At 38.3% G+C, this 26,206-nt stretch overlaps 1 protein-coding gene across 16 annotated transcripts in view; it reads left to right on the forward strand.

The window, feature by feature from the left end:
• MARK3 (microtubule affinity regulating kinase 3) overlaps positions 1-26,206 on the forward strand; it is a 66,043-nt gene that overhangs the window by 14,175 nt on the left and 25,662 nt on the right. For all 16 annotated transcript variants that reach the window (XM_083837316.1, XM_083837326.1, XM_083837324.1 and 13 more), the window contains 10 exons: positions 2,056-2,247; positions 8,159-8,212; positions 15,046-15,094; positions 15,779-15,844; positions 18,061-18,131; positions 23,586-23,642; positions 24,521-24,757; positions 24,860-24,979; positions 25,689-25,788; positions 26,016-26,128. In XM_083837316.1, the coding sequence (XP_083693442.1) occupies positions 2,056-2,247; positions 8,159-8,212; positions 15,046-15,094; positions 15,779-15,844; positions 18,061-18,131; positions 23,586-23,642; positions 24,521-24,757; positions 24,860-24,979; positions 25,689-25,788; positions 26,016-26,128 (1,059 nt within the window). The remainder of the gene's footprint in view (positions 1-2,055; positions 2,248-8,158; positions 8,213-15,045; positions 15,095-15,778; positions 15,845-18,060; positions 18,132-23,585; positions 23,643-24,520; positions 24,758-24,859; positions 24,980-25,688; positions 25,789-26,015; positions 26,129-26,206) is intronic.

The following is a 26,206-nucleotide window of genomic DNA, read 5'->3' on the forward strand; positions in this document are numbered from 1 at the left end:
TGCAGTGATTTTTCAGACTGAGTGCTGCCGTGTGCCATAGTTGTGGCTGTCCCTGTTGGGTTGCAGCAAGAGCAGCAGTAGGTAGGAGAGCTACAGCTAGCACAGAAAGGAGTTGGAAGGATAGGTGACTGGATGGGGCCCTTTGGGGCTGAAATAAGCACCATGGGAAGTGTTAGAAAGAACAGAAGGGAGTGCGGGACACATGGAGGTAACACTGTGCTGCTGAGTGTGATACAGGCCTCGTGGAAAGGGAGAAAGCTATTGCAGTGTTTGGGAGATAAAAGGAAAAGCTACAGTACAATACAGACAGTGTACTTAGTCGTATAGAAAATGTAGGTTTTGTTTAAGAAACAGGACAGCGTGCTTAGACAACTTGAGAGGAAAAAACGCCTCTAAATGCTGTTATTGAACATTCCTTTCTTGTAGGCTAATGTATCTGCTCTATTTTTTTTCTTGAATTCCCAAAGTTGTAGAAAAAACATGGAACAAAATATACTTTGTTCTGCCAGTGGATAACAAGATAGGTATCTCCAATACAAGCTCAATATAATCTTACCCTGGGTTATGTGTTTGAAGACCCTCTTCTCTAAAGGTGGTGCTTTACAGAAAAGTCGAAGCCACCTATAATATATTACAATTAAATAGGTAGCTGGGCACATTGATGCAAATTCTTGTTGCATATTGATGTAACAGATACCTAATAATAATGATTTTCTAAATAAAGGGGTATTTGATACTAAGGCACTGAAACAAATAGCATCTTAACTAGGCCTCAAAACACTTAGGACTATTTTGAAGGAACCTTGAAGTTTTGTCTTCTAAACTAAGCTGTGTTCTTGGGTAGAGTTCAGACAGAAAATAGGGCTGCTTTGGCACTTGGGTTGTAGAAAAGGTTTAATTGAGGCTAATGCTTTAACTACTTGATGAATGCTGTTGCTTCAGAGAACTGTATAATCAACGAAAAGAACGAGCAGAGAGAGCTAGAAAACTTAACATTTTAAAAGGGAAGAATTAAAGAGGAATATCCTCTGCTTTTTATCCCGAACCTCCTCTGGGTGTCTTCAGGCAGACCGCATGATGCGGGAATTCTGGGGTGGCTGTAAATTTAGCATGTCATCTCTGGGTAGCCGAACACTTGCTCCACATTTGCAGACTACTGAGCATTTCTGAGCAATGCTTTAATTAGTGAACGTGGCGTGGAGACCTCACGCACGAGTTGAGAGCTAAGGGACACGAGGGGGACCTGCTCTTTCACAAACAGGCTCCCTACCAGGCAGTGAAAAGGTACTTTGCTGTTACCCTAGCCATGTGATCTAATGAATAAATAAAGAATGTTATGGATATCTACCCAATCTTTTTACAATTAATAGCTGTTCACAGAAACTAAGTGGAAGGATTCAGAGAAACTAAGTGGAAGGAACTTAACAGTTTCCAGGCAGCATCTCAGGTCTCCCTAACTGATGCTCAGCCTGTTGATATCTGAGGTTCCTTTATATTGGGTGAGATTTCTTCCCTTGTTCTCAGGCTGTCTTGAGTATTTTCAGTCATGAAGTTTTGAAGGAACGAGAATCCCAGCACAAGAGAAAAAAAAAAAACTCTCAGGAATTTTTATTTTATCAGTAGTGCTAAAGTGTCCAATAAGGTTCATAACCTTTTACTGTCTGCTTTTGGCAAAGCTTTGTTGATGTCTCCTTTCACAAAGCTTTCCTGCTCTAGTTAGGCAAGGTAATTCAAACAGGAGATAACATCACACACCTTGGTGTTCCCTGACTCTGATTCTGCAGTCCGTGTGTTTTGCCTAAAAATGCTTCCCTGTTCCTGCAGCTCAGCTGAAATTGCACTTGCTCTTTCCCAGGTTATGGAATAAATAGCGTTATGAAGTGAGAGCCTCCTTGTCCACGTTACAGCAAAGTTCAGTGAGAATCTCAAGTTTGAGCTGGGTCCTTCGAAGGGTTCTTCAAAGGAGTTGTTAATCTCTTCGCATGTTGTATGCTTCTCATTATTGATGTCTTTTTCTTTATTTCTCAGCCTTATCTGCGTATGTTTTTATTGCAGCACACGTCCCATGGAGATGGACGGCAGGAAGTTTCCTCTCGAACTGGGCGGTCCGGAGCTCGTTGCAGGAATTCTATAGCTTCCTGTGCCGATGAGCAGCCGCATATTGGAAATTACAGACTCCTCAAAACGATTGGAAAGGGGAATTTTGCAAAAGTAAAGCTGGCAAGGCACATCCTTACAGGCAGAGAGGTAAAGTGGTGTGAATGTAAACAACAGTGAATTGTAGTGGGTTTGAATATTCACTCAGAATGGTGTTGTCCAAGTCTGTGAACATTTAGCACTTCTTACTAGAGATACTGTCACTGATGCAGGAAAAAAAAATCTAAAAAGAAAATCCAGTTTTCTATTTCTAATGACCCCAAAACAACTCCTCTTGAAAAAGGTCTCAGATTTGTGTTTCTGACAAGTCCCTGCACTTCTGAATTGTGTTCAAGTTTGCTACTAGAATTCTCTGCTAAATCCTTCATTCCTGAAAAAGGGCTAAATATACAGCAATTAAATAAGCTTGCTGGAAAGATTGCTTCTTGGTGTTGCTACACGGCTGTATTGGAGGCGAAAGCAAGAATGGCAATTACTACACCTTCTTGATTATTCTTGATCTAAGTAGCCTAACCACAGTATTTCCTGGACAGAGCCATGCATCTCCCAGGAGTTCTGCTGGTGTCGCAGTGCGGGGCTGCCTTGGGAAGACGTTCCAGTTTGTTTGGAGCTGGTTTGCAGGTCTGCTGCTCTGTTGTGTGGTGCAGACAAGCTTTCTCTTTTATCCCTTCATAGTGTCTAACTCAGCCCCATAATTAGTTTCTGCATGCTGTTATAATGTAATTAATAACTTGGACCTAGTGATGGTTCTGATTTGGTGAGCCATATCGTTGTTTGCTTGTTAGAGCAAGGTGTAGCTTGGTGCTATTCTTAATAGCAACACTACATACTGAAAAAGAAGGAGAAACTCCTTGTTGACCTATTCTTGACAAGCGTGTCTAATTAATTAAATGTTTGTTGATATCAGCAAAAATCTTTAAAGAAAGCTAAGTAGTTGACTACAGCACTTTAGGGGAATTTCTTTTTCCAGGGTTAATATGGAATCCATAGGAGGAACTGAGGAGGTATCATTTTGCAAGAGTTGCTGAGAGGGATTGTTGATTTTATTTTGTTAAGCTGTCAGTTCTGGTGATCAGCAGTCGTTTTCTGGTGTTAAAGCTAGTGCTCTTTTCTAGACAAAGTCTACAGTTAACTGCTTTCCACTTAAATTTCCTCTTTTTACTGATACTTAACACAGGAAATACTTGGTTAGTATTTCTTCGCTGTTATTATAGGTATGGGTGTGAGAGAGAATCATGTGGCCTGTTTGGGGCTTTGCAAAAATTTTGTTATGGCTTCTTTTCTTTGTGCACAACTGTGTGTTGACCTCTGTTTTGTTATTGCTTGAAATTTCAACAAATCAAGTTATGGTGTAAAATCTTTGACAAAACTTGGAAAGATTTAGATACTAAGTTTCTGTAATTCTCATGGGATAGATGCCATTCAATCAATTAAGAGCATAAATACTTCCAAGGATCTGGCCATTGGTCCAGGTTTCCTTTGGAGGAAACAAACTATTTTTACAGGAATATCTTGAAGATATTTTAAACAATTTTTGTAGGAGAGATGTGCAAAAGTTTCTTTTCCTACTAGCTGAACTATTGATAGTTTTCATATTTTAGATGTGTGTGACTGGGATTGTTCACAACATGCTAGATAACTATTTCCTTGGTGTCATTAATTTATTCTTGCCCTTACAGAAATATTTATCTGAGCCATCTTTGGATTGCGCTCACATTTTTTCATAGCTGGCACACTGATGTGTGGTTTGGTTGTGATCATCAACAGCACCTTGTACTTTGCTGAATCTCTCTTTCTTTGCTGGTTTTCATCTCCAAGGTTGTTTGTATCACTTTTCCATTGTATGTGACAGTGCCTCTTAATTATTAAGTTTGTTGAAAGAGTTACGGTTTGACTTGCCGTGTCAAGGCCACTGATACAGATATTAAACAAGATCGGTCACAAGTCTGATCCTTGAAAAACTCCTACTCATTTATTTCTAGCCTGATATCTCTTTACCCAGTTGTGGTTTTTGTTAATTAATTGATCTGTGCACATTTCAGCTTATCTAGTTCAATAATTTCTGTGTCCTCCTAAATGAGGTTTTACAATAGTCAAGATAACCATACCTGGTGTGTTTCCATCAAGCGCAATTAACAGTAGGAAATTATGTTGCATTTAACCCTCTCTCTTTCCCTGTTTTTCCCTGCAAGCTTTGAGCTCAAGAATTTGATGAGAAATGGCTCTGCTACAAAGCTTGTAGGCGCTTTATTCACTTCTCCCTTAAAAAATAAATTATCAGATATTTTCTAAACCTATGCTGCCGTTTTGTACTTGATAATGTTAGAAACCTTTGCAGCAGGAATGCTTTTTTTTTTTTTAACCACCCTTACTTCTGGGATAATTCTCTCCGTCTGGCCTCAGACAGCACTCATCTTCCTGAATTTGTGACTTCCTGCCTTATACACTCATTCCTGCTGCCTATCCTGTCTTTGTTCCTGTTCCTTTTTCCACCTTATATATGGAAACCTAAAATAAAATATTTAGTTTCGGGAGTCACACGTGAATAAGTTTTCCTCTCTACTGTATCCTTGCTGTATTTTAACCCTGCTTATCTTATCTTATTGTTATCTGGGTGTCTATTCCTAGTGTCCTTTTAAGAGTCCAGTTCCATTTCACTTTATGACAGTTCCCTTTTTTGTTATATCTCCGCACTGATTAACTTCTAAATCATGCATCAGATCAGCACTTCTCCGTCGCTTCTTGGGGGAAGGGTGTGTTTGTTCAAGCATTCTTCTAGCGTAGTTACTCATCTCCTTACCTCTGGAGTCCTCCCGTACAAATTTTCCTTTTGCTTGAGATAACAGCTTTCATGTTTCCAACTGGAGTAAATTCCAGGATTTTCTTCCATCGCCATCTTCAGGACCTATCTGCAGAAAGAGAGCCTACCCTCAAATTACAGGGAGAAATGTGCAGCCCTGTGGGGGATGAGCAGAACATCAGTCCAAGCTGGGGGGGTTGAATTGTCTGGCCAAGGAGTCAATGTCCCGTTCACAGCAGAGGTACAGAGGGAGGGTTAGCTTCCCTGCATTAGAGCTGGTGCCTGGAAATACGCTCCTTTGAGATCCTTTGTCAAGGAGGGTATTATTTGTAGTCTGTCTGCCCTTTTAAAATCGAGAATCTTCATTGTAAATCTGCTTTTGTTAATTCTTTGACTTTAAGCCATGTATTTTCTGTTGTAACTTATCTGAGGTTATTTCCTCTGACAAATTTTCCATACTTGCCAAAATTAATCTAAAAGATAAAACTACCTTTTGCTGTTTCCAAGGTGGTTGGAATTGCAGCCAAAAACATATGGATGCTTCTGTGCAGTAAAGGCAGTACTGAGTTAATAGCCAGGAGGTGAAAGTTTTCTACTAAGACAAAATTCTTCCAGGATCCAAGCCTGACTCCAAGGAATCCATTGTCATCTTTTTTGTCTTCCCTTGGAAAAACAGTGAAATTTAAGAGGGAGAAAATAATCTGAATGGTAGCAGTTTGGTCGATTTGCTCAATGTCTCAGCTTTTTTTGACCACTTTAATTAACGTAGGAGGAATTTTTTTTAAGTCACGTTATTGTCAATGGCGAAAGCAAAGTCAGTTTTAATTCTGCTAATAATCTCTCGCAGAATATTATGGCTCCTGCAACAATGTAATGGTGTAGGTGGACTTTCATTCCTCCAACATTGGCCGGTGCACACAATGCTTGAAATCGTTCCAAATTTGCTTTGTGTAAAGAGAGCAAAGTCTCTGCTTTAGAAGGCAATTTGATGCTTCACTAGCTGTGCTGAGTAAAACAGGATTTTATTTCTCAAGCTCATCGGGAATATTCTTGAGGGCAGCCTCCCTTTGTTTGTGGTTTGGAGGCCTTATCAAGGGGCCTGAAATTGTCCCGTTCTGGTGAGCTCAAGCTCTCAAAGTCCGTGTTAACACACTGGACTACCCAGTGTTCAAGTGGATAGGAGTTCTCAAAATTCATCCTGCCTTTAAGGCTATAATTAGTGGACTGAACAGCCCTGTGTATCTGCCTTTCAGAAAATTGAGGTGTGTTCCTTCCCTGTATCTCCAGGGCTGAATTTGTCTGCCAGTGTCAGAGAGCTCTCGGTTCATCCGGCACTGACGCACAGAGCGAGAGGTGAGGTGTGTTTCTCTGAAACCAAGTGCCCCAAGACTCTGGGGGTTAAAACAAGCTTAAATCTTACAAAGACTGATGAGAATAGTAGCGCTTAGAACACAAATGCAACTTTTGAGTGAAGTTTACTTCAGCAAACAGCCATGTTTAGTGACATCGATAGTCTTGGGACACCAGATGCCTATCAAATACCATTATCTGCTGTTGAAAAAGGCAGTGGTCTACATCTAGTCTGAGTCTGAGAAATTGCAGAAAGTAAATAACTGTTAACCTCCGTAAGAACAGTTCAGCAGGCATAAAGGTAGAGATAAAAATCTTTCTTGGTTTCGTGTACAGCTGCTAATATAAAAATACCTGTTGCTTAATGTGTATGTCTTTCGTTTGTATTTTTGAAGGGATTTCTCAAGATTTTGTAATGGAATTTTGCCTTGGGAAATAGTCATCTGTAATTTCAGTAACATACCTTAGAAGAAAATATTCTCCAAAGCAAAAGTATTCTTAAATAGTTTCTTGGTAATATTTTACCATATCTTGAATCTAGAGGGCTGAAACTGAATCTTGAATTTCAGTTTCAGAGAAAAAAAAAAAAAAAAAACCAACACATATATATCTATCATGTAAGTCTGTGACACACCCAGGCACCGAACACTGTTCACCTCTTACCCTTTCTGTCATGAGGGCCCATCCATGTGTTTTGCACTTGAACGTAGGGAAATAAATTTGTTTTGGTATAAGATTTTTTATATTCCATATGTTACCAAGCCCACGGTAATGAAATGACAAAGATGGCACAAAGCGATGCAGCAAAATGGGAGCTGTGGCATAGGAAGGAGCAGTGTCTGCTATTTGAGCCAAAAATTCAAGGGGAATTGAGAGCCCTTTCTTTGTACCAGTGAAGTATGATAATCAGCGGAGTTGCAGCATCTTGTCTTTTTGAGAGGCACCATCTCCTTGGCTTCTGTGGAGTTTCTTCTGGTATGTTTAGCCTCTAATTTAGAAAGGAAAAATACCAATTGGCAAGTAATTCTAGAAAGATTCCTTCTTCCTGTTTTAACTCAGCCTGTATCCAAATTATACTGCACTGGGGCTCATCTCTGCCTATTCATTGTCTCAAATTTTCAGGCTCTGACTAGTTACCATGGTACTGAATTTCTTTTGATTATTTTGTGAAATTTTCATTCTGTTACTTAGCATTTCTGTGAAGTATTTACCAAGAAGGTGAGATTCAGTAAAGGAACAAACTTCACAAATTGTTGCAGTACAACCAATGGGTTTTTGATGACACAAAAGTGATATTTCCTTTCATATCCATCAGGGAGCAAACTGATACAAATATTCAGTGGGTTTCCAAAGGTGAACTTAGTTCTTGCAAAATTTATGTTGCATTACTTTCAATTTGCTCTGAAGTCCTTGCTTTTAGAAGCATCTTCGTAAACTGCCAATGCACAGTTAGTACCATGTAATCTGAAGTGTAATTATACTGTGTAAATATCATCTGTAGGCACCCTGCTCTCTGTCAGGGTACTGTCTGGTATTGGAATTTCCGCTGTAATATGTGATGATTTTATTGTGAAGCAAAAGACTAAGTGAGCTTCTCTTGTCTTAATTGTCTCAAAGTACCATTTTTTCCCACTCTCCTTTTTAATTTGTTGAAATAGAAATAAATTATAATTTAGTCATTAATTCCAACTGCTTTCAGCTTAAAACTGAATACAGGTACATAATTTTCTGAAGAACCTTGAGTGTATTTGTGTAATTCTCATGCTTTCCATTTGTTACTGGATTTGTCCATTTTGTTGTAATGCTACAATTATTCATATGGAAAATACTGATTATGAATTCTTTCTTTAGGTTGCCATAAAAATAATTGACAAAACACAGCTGAATCCAACTAGTCTACAAAAGGTAGGTTTTTGCATTTAACCTTTCAACTTGTATTATAACTTGTTTCCTTTTACCACCTCCGATTAATTGTGAATGCCTATGCTGTAGAATCTGAAGCACTGCACAACTTTCACACATCTGACTACTGTATTTAATAATGGCATTTTTAACGGATATTTTTGATGACTTTGCAGTTGTTCAAGATGCACGTACTGTTTTATAGATGAGCTCATACAGAGTTGCAAAGAGAAGACGGTGGTGTTAGCCGCTTCCTTTCTCACAAATGTAGTCTAACTGTAGCGAGGATGTTCGTGGTTTGGTGTCATGCCTCTGTGTCTCCTTCATGCTGGTCATTTTGTAGAGCTTAAAAACAGAAAGCGTATGTTCTGTCCTCTTAAACAGGCCTTGAAAACATTGCCTCTGGACTGAAGGCCAAGCAGTGTCTATGGCTTTCACATAATTTTCAGCAGAAATGGTGTTACAGTTTTATGGAATAGCTTGAAGCATGGCTATTCTGGTTTCTTCCTTCTAGTCTCAAATGTTTAATGTGCCATTACAGTTGTATCGCCTTATCTATTTTAGTAAGTAGTGATAAATCCTACTCTTTCATCAAGCAAGCCAATCTGCTTTGGAGTGGCTGCAGGAAATACATTTAAATGTCACTTTTACCTAGGACTTTTTTAACTCTGTCCTTTTAAGTGCTGCAGTCAGTCTTTTTGTTTACTTTTGAGTACTTTGATTAAAAAAAAAAAAAGTTCCTTGCAGTATTTCTGTTTGAAGGAGAGAATACCCAGAACTTAACTGCAAACAATATTAAATTGCATAACCAGAGCAAACTGGAGAATATACACATTCGAGTTTTATGCAAATACTGAAAAGATTGTGTGGCAAGATGGTTTTATCAAAATTAATGGTGCAAAAGTAAATTGGAAAAATACACAGGTCCTTGCATTGTATGGTTTGGTTGAGAGGCAGAGAACAGCCTACAGAAGAAAGCCACCATCATTTTAGCAAGAAGCAACGTCATTACCTTTTACTGCCCCTGTAGGCTACATGAAAGTAGATAACGTGGTTACAGTTTTCTCAGATTTTTTTCAGCTTAATTCTTGACATTATTATTAATTTCTGGCTAAGCAGAGAAGAAATGAAATGCAAATGAGGTCATATGATGATTTACATAAAGTGGGTTTGTGCAGCAGATCTGGGCAAATTGGAGTACCTAAAAAGTTATATTAACTTCTGGGTGCATTTGGAAAAGAAAAGCTGTGATGGTAAGGGGAGGGGTCACTGAGCATTGGAGGAAATGGTCAGAGAAAAGTAAAGAGAATGTGTTTTGAGAGAAAAAAAAAATTCTTACTCCTTCAAATGGTGTTATCTGGAGACTGTGTCTTAACGCTGTTAGCTTGAGCTAATAGTCAGGTACAAAGCCAACCTTTCACCAGTCGCTGGAGTTCAGTCGGCACTGGTTGGAAGTGTGTTTGTTGACCCTTTGGTTCCTGGTTTCAGCCTGTTTGGTCTCCACTCTCATCTCCGTCTTGGTTGTTGTTTCATTTTTATTTACAATTTATAAAATTAGATTGTAAGGTGTGATTTCTAAGTCAGCGTTTCCTACCATTAGGGTCTTTAAATGGGAGTCTAGAAGAATAGTACCAAATAGTGGGGTAGAAATCCAGTCAGAGTTGGGGAGTGAGATTGCTAATGTGTTCGCTTCTCTAAGCTCACTGGCTATATAAGCACTTAAAAAGGTTTAGCAAGATATCTCAGTGTTCTCAGAAGTGGAAAACCATTTTCTTAATTTTAAGCAGCCGCTTATAGTAAACAGTACATACCCAATGCATTACTTATCGATTTTGCTTCATCAAAGCTTTTTTTGAAAGCGCTCGCCCGCTTCCCCCCAGTGCTATCAGCGCTGCTGTAGTCTCAGCACATTTGAAGCAAGCTGCACGCATGACCTGTAGATTCAGGGCAAGCGGAGATGAAGTGCTTCTCATCAGGGCTGCTGGAGGGAGTGATGAAATATGTGAGGTATGGTGGGGAGGGAAGGGCTGTGCCGAGAAGAGGGTGTGGTGTAGTGTCTGCATACCCTACTCATCCTCAGGTGGTGAAACGAGCGGTGATTAAGGTTTCTGATCCTGATTTCTGTCTTACGTCTTCCACGCCGATACTCCAGCTGCCAGAGGGGAGTTACCCTTGCGAAGGGGCGCCGTACTCTCTGGAGCGGTACTTTGCAGTGAGCTGCGGGTGGCTGCAGCTTTGATGGATATGTTTTCAAAGTGCGGTTCTTCACAGCACTGAGGGGCTCTGTGCTGCTGGGGGAGTCAGTGGTAGCCACATGCAGCTACTCCTCGCTCTAGGTTTCGTAGCTTATTACAGCTCTGCTGCTTTTGCTTAGCGAAGAGGAAACTGTGTTACTTTCCTGCCTTAAAAGAAAAGAGAATTCTCAGAGCTTTTTTCCCATGCTAGTGTTGTTAGTCATCATTATTCTCCCAAAATGTACTTTGTACCCAATCGCAGTGAATATCGGTCTCGCTCGAAATGAGTGTTGATGTTACAGTAGCTCACTTCCTTCTAGACCAAAAAAAAAACTGTTTGTTTTCTTTCTTTCTTTTGAATCAGCAATGCCATTATACGCAAGATTTTTTTTTTCCTAAGCCCATGTAATAGCACTAAATAACTTCTCATTTTCCTTTTTTAGAACTTGGCTTCTCAGCCAGATTTTTTTGTTCGTTTTGTGCAGATGTTTTGCCACTTGTTTGGACCTTTTTGTAAAATCTTTTTAGAGTTCTTAACTACAAATTTGAATATGCACCATGTTCTTTCTGACTTTTGATCGGTCTGTTTTAAAAAGTGCGAGGAAGGTATGAAAATTTAAAAGGGACAGACTTTTTTGTTTATAGCATGTATTTTGTGCGTTTTCAAGTTGTGCATTATTTGGTGCAAACTTGCATTGTGTAAAGGCTTCCTGATTGAGACTGCTAACTATATATAGGGCCTGTTTCGGTGAGCAGTTATCAGGAGGAGCCTAACACACAGTTAAAGCTTGAGCTGGCTTGGGAGAACATCTTGTGAAAAGCCTCCCTGCTTTGAGGGGAAGGAGGCCAGGAAATGTGCTCTGCATCTGACTAGCGTACTGACTTGCTTTTTAGCAAACTTTTTGTCAGTGTTTTTTGAAATCCTTTGTTACTGAAACTCTTGCAATAGCTAATGCAGGAACACTTTGTAATCTGTCTTTCAGCTTATTCAAAGAGTTGGCTTGAAAGCTGGTTCCCTATTTCCCCAATCCGTGTTGTTTTAGATGTATCAGCATAATAAAGTTCAAGTAAAATTGGTTCAAGATTATTACTCAGTATGTGTCTGTGTTTCCATTGCTACTTTTCTTTTTGCTCTGTTTGTCCACTGGCAGTATTAAATTCTTTCCCTGTATCTAACACGACTTACAGTCAAAGGACGAGACCACAACAAAGCTGAAAGACATTTGTTTGGCAGACTTAGGATGTTTGTCTTTCCCTAGAAACATTTGCAGAGCTCCTGTTGACGGAAAATGAGCTATTCAACAAGTTGGGAGTAGTTTTCAATCTCTGTATTAGAAATTAAACTGATAAGCACTGTTTACAGTTGATAGTCTGCCTCTATGGTCACATTTTGACAAGTTCCTGAAACTAAGAAAATTATTTTCTGAGTAGAGAACCTTATGTTACGTCTTACAATGTTACAGATTCTTCTGTGTTCCTGTGTCAGAAAACCTCAGATGTGTGGGCTTTTGCCATAACTTGCTATCTATAATGAATTGTGCTGTGGGCTTTAGGAAGTGTGGTAATAATTAATGCTTCATTTATTGGAGGTTGATGCAAATAGCATTTAGGGGGGGATTAAATCTAGAAAACCGTTCAGTATAATATGTGAAAGTTGTATCATGTTTTACGTTCTGTTCCTCTATCAGAAATAGAATATAATACAATGTCAGACATTTGCAGATGTCCCTGCTGAAGTTGCTGTCTGTGTCAAAATGCCAAATATAACACTTAAAGTGTCTACAGAACACAATCTGAAGTGCATTTATATAACTAAAATTATAATAAAACATTTGGTGGAGTTTGTATCCTATTCTCAAGTATTTCTATTTTGAACTTCGCCTAAGACAAAAATAACTATTTTTAAAGAGCTTGTTTCTAGTCACCAACTGCAAATAGCTCATATGTAGACGCCACTTTTTGATAGGCTTCATCTGGGTTAGTAGTCCTGTGGAACAATGATATATTTACAACAGCCCAAAATGTGATATGAGCCTGCCTTTATCACATTAGAGCATCAAACTGTACATTGCAGCGGAGGAAGTAGCTGGCTCCAGCCAAGTCAGCGTTCTCTATAAAAAGATTAGATTAATGAGTGTATTTGTTTACATGATGATACCATGAATTTTGGCCTCATCTTTACTGTCTTGTTCTGTATTGCCTTTGTTTGATTGTTCTTGTTTGGTGGGACTAATTATGATTTTGGTCATTGCTGACATTGCCATTCTTAATCCGCTGAACATACCTTTGTAGGTAGGTGAGGTGACGATAAATAGGCTGATGGCTGAACAACAGCCAAGGGCTGCATCTGTGCAGCAGTGGGGTTGCACTTGATCAGTCTGACCCAACAGACTTCGATCTGGGGGTCGGAAGGGAGTCCAGAGGAAACTGACAGTCAGTCGTGAGCAAATTCTGCAAGCTGTCTTCAAAACAGGCTGACCAGAGGCTTTTAGTTATACAAGCTGCAATAAAAAATACGAAGTATTCAGGGTATATTACAGGCCAGACAATCTGAACCGAATGAAAAAAATAAGAAAAAGATATAATTATAAATTCAACTGCATTTAAATGTCTTATGTTTAGAGAGCTATGGTTAAGTGCTCTACCTCATTGAAGTACATATGAAAAAAGCTACAGAAACAATGTAATTAAAAAAAAGGCAATTTCCTTATCTGAGGGGGGAAAAGAAAACATGCCCACAATTTGTGAAACTGTCTTCCATGGCCAAAAATGTAATTGATCGATCAGTCTTGATTCCGTTTAGGCAGTTTATCATCTAGCAAAGTGTCAGGCATAGATCTAGATAATGAATATACTGTAATTAAAACTATTTAAAAACTGTTTAGTTTTATTCTGTGTTCAGGTATTGTGCCTTTCACAGCTGTGGCATAGGGGAGAAAGCCTTTTAGGCATTTTAATGAGTATTGCTATCCAAATGGTAGCCTTACAGAACCATTAGAAAGCAAAGAACTGTTGGAAATGGTCTCCATATCGTGATTTTATTTTTTGCTGCAGCTTGTTTTATTAAAAGGCAGAAGGGTGGAATGGTTCTGTTTTCTTGGCTTTGTTTGTCTTTTGTTTCCCGTGTTTTACTTTTTTTTTTATTTTGAGTAACTACACCTACAGATTTTCTGAGTCATTATTAATAAATGTAGCCATTAAACATATTCACTTTATATGAAATCTGACCTGAGGAGAATCTTACAGCAGCATCTTTTGCTTTCTTACTGTTAATAACAATGCTGTTATGTCTTTCTTTACAAATCCTTTCTTTTTTTCCTTGTCTGCACTCGTGTGGAGTTGTGTACTTTCTTTCTGCTTCAGTCTCTTTACATTATGTTCAGTACGACCTGTTACGTTACTGGTATTCCTGTAGACGTTGGTGTTAGGTTTATAATAAAACCACTTGATTACTCCCTCATTTGGAAGCATGCTGTTAGAAAATAATCAAGGCTTAAGAATGTCAACCATCTGGAGGCTTAGGCTCTCATGGGGGGAAACTATAGAGGGAGAAAAATCTCACACGTGACTACCATATAGCATGCTACCTCAGAAGTTCCTTTTTTTTTTTTTTTTTGTAAAGAGTGGCTGTAGGAAGATAAGGGAATCTGAACACAACAGTATTTGCACTTCAAGGTGTTCAAGTACAAGTATACAGGCCTGTTGTGTAGGAAAGTGGGTGGTGAAGAGGGTGGCAGCAGGCTGATCCCTTTGAGATTGTACCCTCAAGCGGTGGTGTGTCTTCTGTCTGCTGGGGATTGTTTGCTCAGGAAAAGACTGTGTTTTGCCCCGTTATTTTTGGCTAATGTTCAGTGTACTGCATCAGCAGTCTTGGAGGCTAGATGTCTGGCGCTGAAAGTTGTTGAAGCTGTGGTGACAAGTCCAGAGCTAGATGGTTTTGTGCCTCGGTCGTCTTGAAGGAATGCTTCTGAAGGCCCAAGAAGAAACCTTGCCTGACCATCTGTGCTTAAAACTTGTTTGTTGCTGGTTTAGTTGAATAATGCAATTTTTGTGCGATAAAAGCAGCTGATTTTTCACCTCTCAGTTCCTGTCGTATAGGACAGTGTTTCTGTGGTGTCCTCTGGAAGGCTAGGCTCTGACAAAGGGCTGAAGAGCCCATGCCACTAACACAGTGCAGTGGTCTTCAAACAGTGCTCTGGAGGGGCGTTCATAAAACTTTGAAACCAGGATTTTCTATAAAGGTGTGAAAGGGTATATGAGATGTGATGTACAGTGGCCATCAAGAAGCTGCGTGGGCTCATAATGGTCTTCTGGCCCCAAAAGTGTGAGAACCACAGAGCTGAGATCACTTGTCTCCTGGGCTATCTGGAGCACTTTTGTGGGTGTTTGCAGGTTTTTGAGGGTTTGGCGGAAGCTTTAAAGAAGCAAGCACTTAACTGTTCTCTCCAATAAGTTGTTATTTTATGAACTTCCTTGAAATGCTAATAAAGTTTGCCCTTTATGTTTAAAATTAAGCAAGTACATCAAAATGATCAGGCTTACAAAGAAAGAGTGTTACCTATTATTTTCATTAACTTATTTCATGTTTTATGTTTATTTCAGCTCTTTAGAGAAGTAAGAATAATGAAGATCTTAAATCATCCAAATATAGGTACCTTGTTTATTTCTCTTTATATTCAAATCCAGTGAAATGTTACCTCTTTTTTCCACCGTTAAAAATGTTATGTGATAATTATAAGCTAATCTTAAAATAGGGGGGTAATTTACTGTAAAATAGCAGTAAGAAATACCTAGTCATAGCTGTGTGTTTAAAAACAAAAAAATGTTTTAGGCCCTCTACACAAAATAGTTATTTTCATAGCTGATTGCTCAAAAGGAGCAGAGTTATCACAATGCTGATTTTTACTGGATTCAGGCTCTCATTAAAAGAATTTTGTACCAAAACAAGAAATGGTCAAGAAATTGATCTGGATTGTGAAGTTTAAACAATGTACTATTGTTAGGGTACTGTCAGCCAACTGACTGATAACTTATTTGTTGCCATGTATGCCAGTACAGTGTGTAAAAATGGCCATTACTGACGCTCAAATTTATGGAAGTTTTGTTTAATCTAGTTGCTTTCCCCATATAATCACATCAAATGATTGTATTTTATGAGTTGAGTAAATATGCTATTGTATTTTCCATTTAGGACAGAAAAAGATGGTTTAGAGTAATGATCTGGTACTGTCAAGAATCAAGAAAATTGTGTGTTTTTTTTTTCCTGACAGAATTCCTTATAGAGTTGATAATTCTGCAACCAGCTAACTGATTAATAAGTTGCTTTCTTTTCCAGTGAAGTTATTTGAAGTCATTGAAACTGAAAAAACTCTCTATTTAATAATGGAATATGCGAGCGGGGGTAAGTACCTCTCTACTGTGATGGCAAATGTAAATAAATTGCCAAGTGGCAGAAAGCACTTTTTTTCTTTGAAGTTTTATTTTCCCGTTTATCAAATATTAATGTCATGGTAGGGTAAATTTTTTAAGCAAAGTCTTTAATATTCTTAAGTACTCGTTCAGGCTACGTAATTATAACTTGTAAAACTTCATTCCAAACTTAATGCGATTTAGTAACATTTGCTTTGTTTTTACAACTTAAATGTAACTGGAATCTTTGTTCAGCCTTTGATTGTTTCTGTCAGTAATAAATGTCAACCTTTTAAATTTATTGTATTAAGCTCCCTAGGACTGGTATCTTGTCTTATATAAGATGCTTGGTTAAAAATAAATAAATAAAAAGAGAAACACTTCTGTATTTTTAACTGTTGCTTTCAAAAGCACGAGTACTGAAACTTCTGTTTTTTTAAAAGTTGATGACATTTGACATACCGTAGTCACAGACCTTCTACTGTCAAGAGTTATTAGGCTTAGCCTTATGTCCATTTTAGGAGGGAGGTTGTGGAGGAACTTTAACATTTATTCCTGATTGCAGAGGAGGAAGAAAAAAAGACTGCATCATGCAGTGTCAGATAGTTTCACCAGGGCTAGAATTAAGATATTGGGGATTAAGTTACTCTTTGCTGGCTAAAACCTAATAGCCCTCTGTTTGTCAATGTGACTCTTTAGCATCAGCATCTGGGAATCTCCAGTAGTTGAGGATTTTCTTTAGCTGTGGGAGGGAAATACAGAGTTTTTTCTCAGTTAATAGTTTCAGCATTGAATTCTAACTCTGTTAGATTGTGTGAAGTTAATTCTTAAATCAGGTAAAGATCCTCTAACTGCCTCAGTTGTCTTCTAGTGGGTCCCTAAATGCTCCACCAAGCTTTGTCTAACCAGAAACAAGGCTGGTGAAACGCTGTTAGGATATTGGCTAGTGCATGTTTGTGAAGGCGTCTCCGTGCAGTTTGTTGGTGCTAGACTTAAAAGTGAAGTCTTATTGCCATCTAGTGATTGGCTTCCACAAGGTAGAAGGGCCAACAGCGCTCTAAAGATTTTAGAACCATGGAGAAACGTGTGCAGGTCTGCAGGGCCGTGAGCAGCGCCCTGTGCATGTGCAGTGTTGTGCAAGACAGGCATGGCCAGTGATCTGAGTGACGGCGATTGTTTTCCTTTTTTCCTCCTTGAGATACTGGTCACACGTGAACTGTATGAATTCTGTGGTTGGAGGATGAGAGAAACTGTATTCCTAGAACTGCAACATTTGCATAAGTTGCCTATATTTCTTTCTCTGGTATCGTTTTCCCCTGAATTAGAAAGGAGTGTTCAGCTTTGCTCCTTCAAATTTTCTCAAGAAACAGCTGTGAAATACACCTGAGAGAATTTTCTGAGATGGGTATTAAATAATGTGCTACAGGGGCAAGCAAGACTATTTTGTAGAAGATCCTGACACTCTCTCAGATAGCTCAGTTGTTGATTTTCCTGCTGTATGACTCCACCTTTTTTTTATTTAAAAGCAAACAAAAACCAAAACATCAAAAAAACACAGCTCTTTAGTACTACTTTATTCTCCTTTAGACATCTGAACCATACACCATTGGGCTTGTTCAGAAGTGGTGTTTCTCTGTGTGTCTTACCTATCTGATGCTTGTGGGATGGATTATCTCAGTGTCCTACTGGCCTCATTATTGAGAACTTCATTGCAGATACCTCCTCCAAGCCTAGGTTAGAACTAAGATTTCTGTGTTGGTTAGAACACTTGTATGCACACGTACAAAGAAAAATTCTGGTGCTGATATAACAATATTACAGATATCATCAAATGCTTTCATGTATGAGGCTTATTTTTGTGGTGCAAAAGATACCCTTGTGAGAAAGTCTGTGAAGGTACAGGTCATCTTTATTTACAAAACAGAAGTACTGCTGCTCAGTTTCTGTCCTAAATAATTGGAAGGAAATGTTTCTGTCTATATCCAGTCTTTCATTAAGCCTTACTGTTTCCTTGTGTAAGAGAGAATGTTGTAGTAAATTGTTTGTATTCACATCACTTATGCCTTGTTCTCTTGAGCTAACCTGTAATCTTAAACTTGAGATCAACCTGAAGTGTAATCATTCCAGTGAAGTTGCTGTGGGTAGCTGCTAGAGAGGAATCTCTACATTCTGACACCGGCATTAACGTGTCTCGTTATTGACTCGCAGGGGAGGTGTTTGACTATCTGGTTGCACATGGAAGAATGAAGGAAAAGGAGGCTAGAGCTAAATTTAGACAGGTATGTATAACATTCCTATACATCAGCTTCCTACTCCCCCACACCCGTTTTTAGTGGTGAAATGGGTAAAACAGCTGTCCTTTGTGTTTGACTTCTAGCAGTGTTCAGCATGGTGTGTGGACTTCTAGCACTGAGTAAGAGGAAACTTGGTTATAGTAGTGCTTTGAAGGGGTTAGTAGCCCAGTCAGCAGTGCTAGCTTCCTTAGTGTTTGTGCCAGGGTGTCCAGAGTGCCAGAACACAATGACTGCTTGATTTGGACATGGATTCTGTTTCAAAATTCATTTCCTCCGGGTTGATTTCATATATTCTACGTTCAGCTTGTCTGTAAGCTTTTGGAAGTTGTTCAAGTGTAACGTGCTACAAACCAGGTCAGCAGCAAACACGGGCAGTGCCTGGAAGAGGCACCCGTTTACAACCATGCACTTGCACAAAGAGATGCAGTTAAACAGCTGTTCTAAAAAAATAATAATAATAATAATAATATCTAGGCTTTTTTGTTTTCTTTATGATGGATAAACCGGACTTGCAAAAATGTTGGAATTTCAGTGATCTGTAAAAAGCATTTCTATTCTACAGTAAAGCAGTATTGAACATATGCACATAATTTTGCATAACCAGTTAAAAATCCAAGTCTCTGCTCTTGCAGCATTTGAAGTTTCATTTGCAGATCTATTTGGTCTTATATACTTTGGTTTCTGCTCATGTGCAGAAACTTGTGAATGCTTATGTTATTTCCATCACATTGGATAATTTAAATGATATTTCTTCTCACAACATTAAAATTATGCTTCTGTTTAATGACACTTTAAAATAACGAATATGGACAAGAGTGTTTGCTTGAACTATATGTGGGGGTTTTCAACTGGTAAATTGTGGCAATGACACGGCAGTTTCACTGCTGGAGGGAAAAGCTACGGTAGCTTCACATCTTAAAGCACAGCCATACAAAAATAGAAGTAATTTGATATTAAGTATGAAACTTCCAGGAAATTAATTACTTTCACAAAATGCCATATAAAGAAAACTTTTACAGTTCTCTAGAGTGGATAGTGTGACCATAAGAAATAATCTGGGAACTAGGAAACTGTCACAACTGTTTTGTTAGTAAGATTTGCTAAAGCAATATAAATAATAAACTCAAAAGTAGCAGTGAAAGTAAGGAGAAAAATAGAAACCCATTTAATCCAAAATAAGAATGCAACAAAAGCATTTCTGTAAAAGCCTTGTTTCTTTTTCTCTCTTCATTTTAAATCTTGTACATACGTTCTTTAATCTTTTGCAAAAATAATCATAAAAATAAGAACAAAAAACAAGGCCCCAGAAAAAGCAGCTGCAGACTTTATATTCCCAGGAGAAGTGATTTGTGTGTACTAGAGTAATACACAGCTTCAGAGTAAGGAATTTTTTTTTCTTCTTTAATAAAATCTTATGTCTCTTTATATCTTATGTTCTGTCAACTCTAGAGTGCTTTCGTTTGCGATTAAGAATTTCTTAAGTGCTTCTGTGCTGTGTGTTGGAATAGATTTGATCAATTGTACTGGGTTTTAAAGCAGTCATTTCCAGTTTAGCTGTCTTTTTCTAAATCCCAGACCATAACCTTTCTTTTTGTAATGTCACCTGAAATACTTCAGAATAGTTCGAGAGGATTTGCTGTTCTCTCTACCGTGAACGTTGAAAACTACCATTGGTGTGGTTCTTTGCTCTCTGTGCTACCTTTCTTTTATCAGGAATTGTGTGGAAAAAGATCTTGTAGTAATTCTGCTGCACATTTGTTCAGCAATTGCCTTTTTTGTCGAAGGATTCAACTCGCCTTTACGTGAAAACTTGTGGAAACATGTCAGACTTACTTTACAAGTACACTTAGTGTTTCATTTTATGGAATAATATGTGTGGTACAGGATATATGTAACTTTAAAACAAACTTTTTCAAAAACAAACATGAAGGAAAAGAATTTAAAAGATAGTTAACTGCTAAGCTGGATGTTTGACCCATCAAATGTTTTACTTCAGATTCCCTGCTTTATTCCCCTACTTCAGTAGGGTAAATGCTGTTCATAAAGATATATAGATGGCTGCTCTTCAATCTACTGAAATATGTTTTAAGTTTCTTTTTATAAGTCTGGTTTCCTTTCAGAAACCTGGAGGAATTAGCTACCTATCCTTCCTGAATAGCTGACTTGCTGGTTACTAAATTTATCCAATTTTAGAGGATCTTGATCTCAAAGATAAGTGGTTCTTGAGAGCATCAAAAGCGTGAGTGTCTGGGTTATTACTAGGGTTCTCTTTTTTCCCAAGGAAAGGAGCTATAGCATAAGCTCATCGTAGTTTGCTAGAGAAATGAGCATGCGTGTGGGACAGAAATCAGAAAACTTTGATCAGAGCTTGACATTTATTCAACACCAGGACTCTGTGGGACAGATCAAACCTAGTTCTTACTAGGTTTATGGGTCATGAAACTATTCACTTTGCTGTAGTCTCACAATAGCTTCATGTAGCTTTTAGCTGTTGCTGGAGGGATAACACTCTGTGTAGAACTTTTATCTGATTCAATGCAGCTGTTCTTATGTTAGACTAGTACATAATAGGGATTTTTTTTTTTAATTCACTAGCTAGTTTAACAGGCAGGAGCCTTTTTAAGCTGCAGAAACAGTTGTGCCTTGCTATTGAGCTTAGTACTTACAATAGGTTATATTACTATATTTTCAGATCCTGTTTCTTCTTTCAGTCGATGTGATTTCTGCATAAAACATCTGTGTTTTATCTGAGGAGGTATTTTAGCGTCTCCCTCTCTATCAGGCAAAGATGAATTTGCTAATTTGCCTGTCTTCACTTGTTTAAAAATATACATATAATTTTTTTGTCCATTCTGTTATGCATATTCAGGGCTTTTAGCAGGGGAAAAAACCCTGTAGAAGACAGCGATCAAATTATTCCAGTCATGCTTGACAAGGGACACTAAAAATACAGCCATGCTCTGCAGTTCTCCATTTCAGTCTTCTTTTATGCAGCCTTATATGAGAAATTCAAATCCAGAATGTTTTGCATTCTTAATGTCACCTAGCTTTTCTTTCCCTAGCAGACTTCCAAGCAGTTCTGGTTCGATCTTACCATCCTTACTCCGTACGGAAGTCTGCCCATCTGGATGAGAATGAATGCAAAAATGGGGAGCCAAGTCTCAGGGGGGATGAAGGGGAGCTCTCCCACCAACAAAAATTGCAAATGAATTACTTCCCTCTCCTCCTTCACTGCTGCAGATTAGATCTGGCTTCCTTCGGTCTTCCTACTTTTTCCCTGTGGAAGCAGATTGTAGAATTTTTAGTACTGGTAGATATTAGGACAAGTCTTAAATGTATATTTTTAAAAATCCACAAAATAAATCTTACTATTGTATGTTCCAGTTAAGAAAAGAAATGCTCAGTGTAGCACTGTGGAAGGGACCTGGAGAGGTCATTTATCTCTCCTTTTGTTGTTTTGTTCTATCAGTTAATCCTTATGAAGAATAGTTTGTCTACTTAGAGGTAGCTTGTTCTATCATGTTCTTAAAATCCTGTGATTATACAAATTTTTGAAATCCCTCCAAAGAAATGTATTTAAATGCTCCTATTGTTACAGCTAGAAGTCGTCTTTTTCTCCCCCTGTTCTCCCCACCTGCCCAAGTGTCAGCAAATTTCTCACACTCACATAGGTTGGAGCAAGGGGGCTGTCAACAGAAGGAGTGATGGAAGGTGGAAGGCAAGGAACTCGATTCAGTGAAGCCATGCTTTATGCTGTGTTTTTTTCATTCAGTTTTGACTGCTGTTAATCTTTCTTACACATATTGCATTATTTCCCTTCCATTTAGATTTGACTCGCTTCTGCAGTCCCTGTGCTATCCTTTTGCAATGCAGAGTAGTTCAGAAGCGTCCCCAGAGAAAACAACTGATTGATAATCTGCTAGACTTTCCGCTCTTAGGTAGTCAAAGTAAAAGCAGTTCAGAAGCGCGCAGCGTAGTGCCGTGTCTCTGCAGTCCTGAATAAAGCATGAGGTCTTTGTCACGCCGTCAGCCTGGGAAGCACCTGGGAAAGCGGGCTGGTGGCTGGAGCTGAGTGACGGCGGTGGGGAGGAAAGGAAGGAAAGCCACGAGGATGGTACAAGCGGTGCCATGGGAGAGCTTCGGCAGTTTCAGTAACTGTGAAAAGCTGAGCTGGGAGTCTGAAGGAGGGAGTCAGTACATAAAGGAACAAGTGAAAGCAGAATGAAAGTGTAGGGAATAGAAATATTTCAACTTGTCATTGAATACTTGGCTCCTAAGGTGGCATTTTGCATATATGCATGACTCAGGGGCACAGAGATTAAGACAATGTTGGTTGCTCAAGTTTTAGATGCGAAGTGACTGGTAGGTCAGTTCTTTGACCTACCAAGAACCTTACCTTCACTTATTCTAAATACTAAAAAAGAAGCATTGCTTCCTACAGGGACAGGAGGATTCGTATGCTAAGCTGGGATACCGAGTTACTTTTTGTAATATTAATGAGATCTCATCTTTCTGGACTAGAAATGTTAATCTTGAACAAAGAATGGAAACATATTTAAGTGTAGTTATTACAGTAAATTATTTTTCTGTGCAGTTAAGACTTTTGAAAAGTCAGGACATCTGCTGCCTCAGTTCTGACCACGTGTGCATCACAATAAAATGTATTTGACAGCATTTGCGATCATGTAGCAATATGGCCTTACTCGGCTTTTCTATACATGCTAACTTCCCTGGTAATGCTCGTAACTCCAGAGCAGTATACTAGGCCACCTGTGTAAGCAGCTTATATAGCTTGCTATATAAAGCAGAAAGAAAAATAAGGTAGTTGGAAATTATGATGGAAGAAATTATTCTGTTACACGTGAGAGAGACAGAAGTTTTTTCCATTGAGATTGCTCCTCTTGTGCAGTATACAAATACAATACAGCATATGCACTGTAGGCCTTTTGTCAGATGCACAGTCATGTCTCACCACATAACTGAAGTTTCAACAAATGAGCTTTTCCCCCAGTAATTTCTTCTGTAGCCAGGCCGTTTCTTAGCCTTTTCTCTTTTTCATGCCATGCTGTGGCATGAAAAATCACCTTTGCATAAGGACTGGAAAACTTCAGTCCAGTTGGAAAGCTTTTGTAGCTGTATACAGTATTGGAATGGAAATACTTCAGTAACCTTTCTGAAAGTCATTGCTTCTACTGGTCTATAATTAGCCACACTGGAGAGAGCAAAATGCTCTTTCAGATGTAGTAGAAACCAAGTAGATTGAATAACAAGCACCTAAGTTATTTAGCAGCTTTCTCCCAAATATGCTGGTCCCTGTAGTAGTTTGTAGCTCTGAGTGGATAAGTACCTGTCAGCTTCAGTAATAAATGTTGAACTTCTTAGTTAAAACTTTGTTTCTTTGAGATGTCACTTATATAATTGCGCTTGTTTTCTATCCAGATAGTATCTGCAGTGCAGTATTGCCATCAAAAGCATATTGTTCATAGAGATCTCAAGGTGAGTAGGGAAAAGTGTGTGATGTGTGTGTGTGTCTGTCAATCAGTTTATGTACTTGTGGGTGGGATCTTTATTGTACCTATAAAATGTAGCATATATTAAGCTGTTTGGTTTTTCTGTTTTTTTTTTTTCTTGCATTATAGCAAGTTTTGATGAATGTTTAAGGTATAGAACAATTTAAAATTAAAGGAAAAGGATTTGTAAGGCTTCTCAATATTGAAATGTAATGATTTCTGAAAGATAATCTTTTAGCCTCTGATCAGATTTAAATCTGATACAGGTCAGTATTAGCTGAGAGGATTATTATTATTATTTTTTTTTTTAAGTGCTTTGATACAGGTGTGACAAGTTTTGGTCTTGAAAAGAATTAAATATCGGTTGTGATGAAAAAACTGTGCCAAGTTGCAAAGAAGCCATATTACAAAGTGGTATATCCCTTCTTTAAACTGTGCCTTTTGTATTAATAATGTTGCTACATATCCTGCTCAAAAAAAAAATAGTGAAAAATGTTTAAAGGTTGTGTGTATCACCAAACTTCTGAAGGAATGTCATGTAAAGTATGGATAGTGAGCGTTCTTGTTTTTAGCTTAATAGATGAAAATGTAAGTTACAGCACCTCAGGATGAATTTCTGTGGAGAAAATGGATGGTAATAACACAGTTTTCAGTTATCATAACAGCTACAATAGACTAAAGCCATTGTACGGACTTTTTTTTAAACAGGATATATGAATGACAGACATATCAAAATACCTTGCAAGGAAGAGAATTTTAACAGATGTTTCAGCTTTTTGCATCCTAAGAATGAGTAAAAACAGGCAGTAGCTTTTTTAATCAAGTGTTTTAAATTAATTTTATGAACCATTCTTTCTCTTCCAGGCTGAAAATCTATTACTAGATGCAGATATGAACATTAAAATAGCTGACTTTGGTTTTAGCAATGAGTTTACAGTTGGAAATAAACTGGACACCTTTTGTGGCAGCCCACCATATGCTGCTCCAGAACTTTTTCAAGGGAAGAAATATGATGGACCTGAAGTAGATGTTTGGAGTTTAGGTGTTATTCTTTATACCCTTGTGAGTGGATCTCTTCCTTTTGATGGACAGAACTTAAAGGTGAGTCTGCGTAGAAAGTGTTGCCTTTCAGAGGGCATGTTTACCTAATGTTTTAGTTATGTGCTGCTTACAATTTACCGTACTTCTTACTCTTTTACCAAGGAACTTAGAGAAAGAGTGCTAAGGGGAAAATACAGGATTCCTTTCTACATGTCCACAGACTGTGAAAACCTCCTCAAACGTTTCCTGGTGCTAAACCCAACGAAAAGAGGCACTCTAGAGGTAATGGCACAAATAAACTGCCTCAGTAAGCTAGGCATTGTATTTTTCAAACTTTATTTTTGAGCTGATCAATAGGTTATTGTCATGCTGTTCATGAATAGTTTATTTGGAGTGGGTTCCAAGGGGATTGAGTAAAGGGCATGACTTCTGTTTTTTAAGGTTTCATTTGCAGGGATTGCAAGACATCTAACCCCACAGTTACTTCCAGAATGAATGAGACATTACACAGTGTGCATCATGCAGTTTTTCATGATAGCTAGTTTTTGGATTCCTGCATTAATGGGTGATCTACCAGGACTTAACATAAGTGATCTGGAAGTATTCAGTACTAGGCTATGCTGTAGTTGCTTTCTGTCTGCATTTTGTACTGTCATGGAGAAGAAAGGTGAAAATAATACTGGCTTCTGTATGCTTCCATAGTTTGGTATGAACCTACTAGCTAGACTTGTCAGAGAGGTAGCACAGCTTCTGGTCTGTGTTGTTGGGCTTTTCACTCTTCAGCTTTGTGCAGCTGATTGGAAAGTAGCTTGCCTTGATGTGCATGGTTCTTTCTCCTCACTGGAGCAAAGCAAAACTTAGAGTAGGGACCCATTCTGAAAAAGAAAAATGAGAAAAAGCATTACTGTTGATAGATCGGGGAGTTGTTTTTTCCACAGCTCATTTTCTTTGCTAATAAGTATATTATAATAAGAAATGTTTTTCTTTATAGCAAATTATGAAGGACAGGTGGATCAATGCAGGGCATGAGGAGGATGAACTCAAACCTTTTGTTGAACCAGAACTAGACATCTCGGACCAGAAAAGAATAGGTAATTGAGGATTTTTCAGAATATGATATATTTTTTTATTTCTTTCCACCACTCTGTATTTGTTTCCCATTTGGGAGAAGTAACTAATCTTTTAATATTGATGTTTCATCAAGATTTTGTTCTCACACTTAACTGTTTCGTTCTTTACATGTTCCATTCTTTCTCTTGAACTTAAACACGTAAGCATCGAAGTGTTTGTTCCTTACAGAGTATGTATTTGTTTTTAGATATTATGGTAGGAATGGGATATTCTCAAGAAGAAATTCAAGAATCCCTTAGTAAAATGAAGTATGATGAAATCACAGCTACGTACTTACTGCTAGGAAGGAAATCATCAGAGGTAAATATCACTCTTCCAAATGCAAAGAAACAAAGGAATCGGTGTCCATAGCAAAATCAGAAGCAAAAATTAAGTCAG

Source organism: Anser anser, assembly GCF_964211835.1.
Source record: "Anser anser genome assembly, chromosome: 5".
Classification (NCBI taxonomy): Eukaryota; Metazoa; Chordata; class Aves; order Anseriformes; family Anatidae; genus Anser; species Anser anser.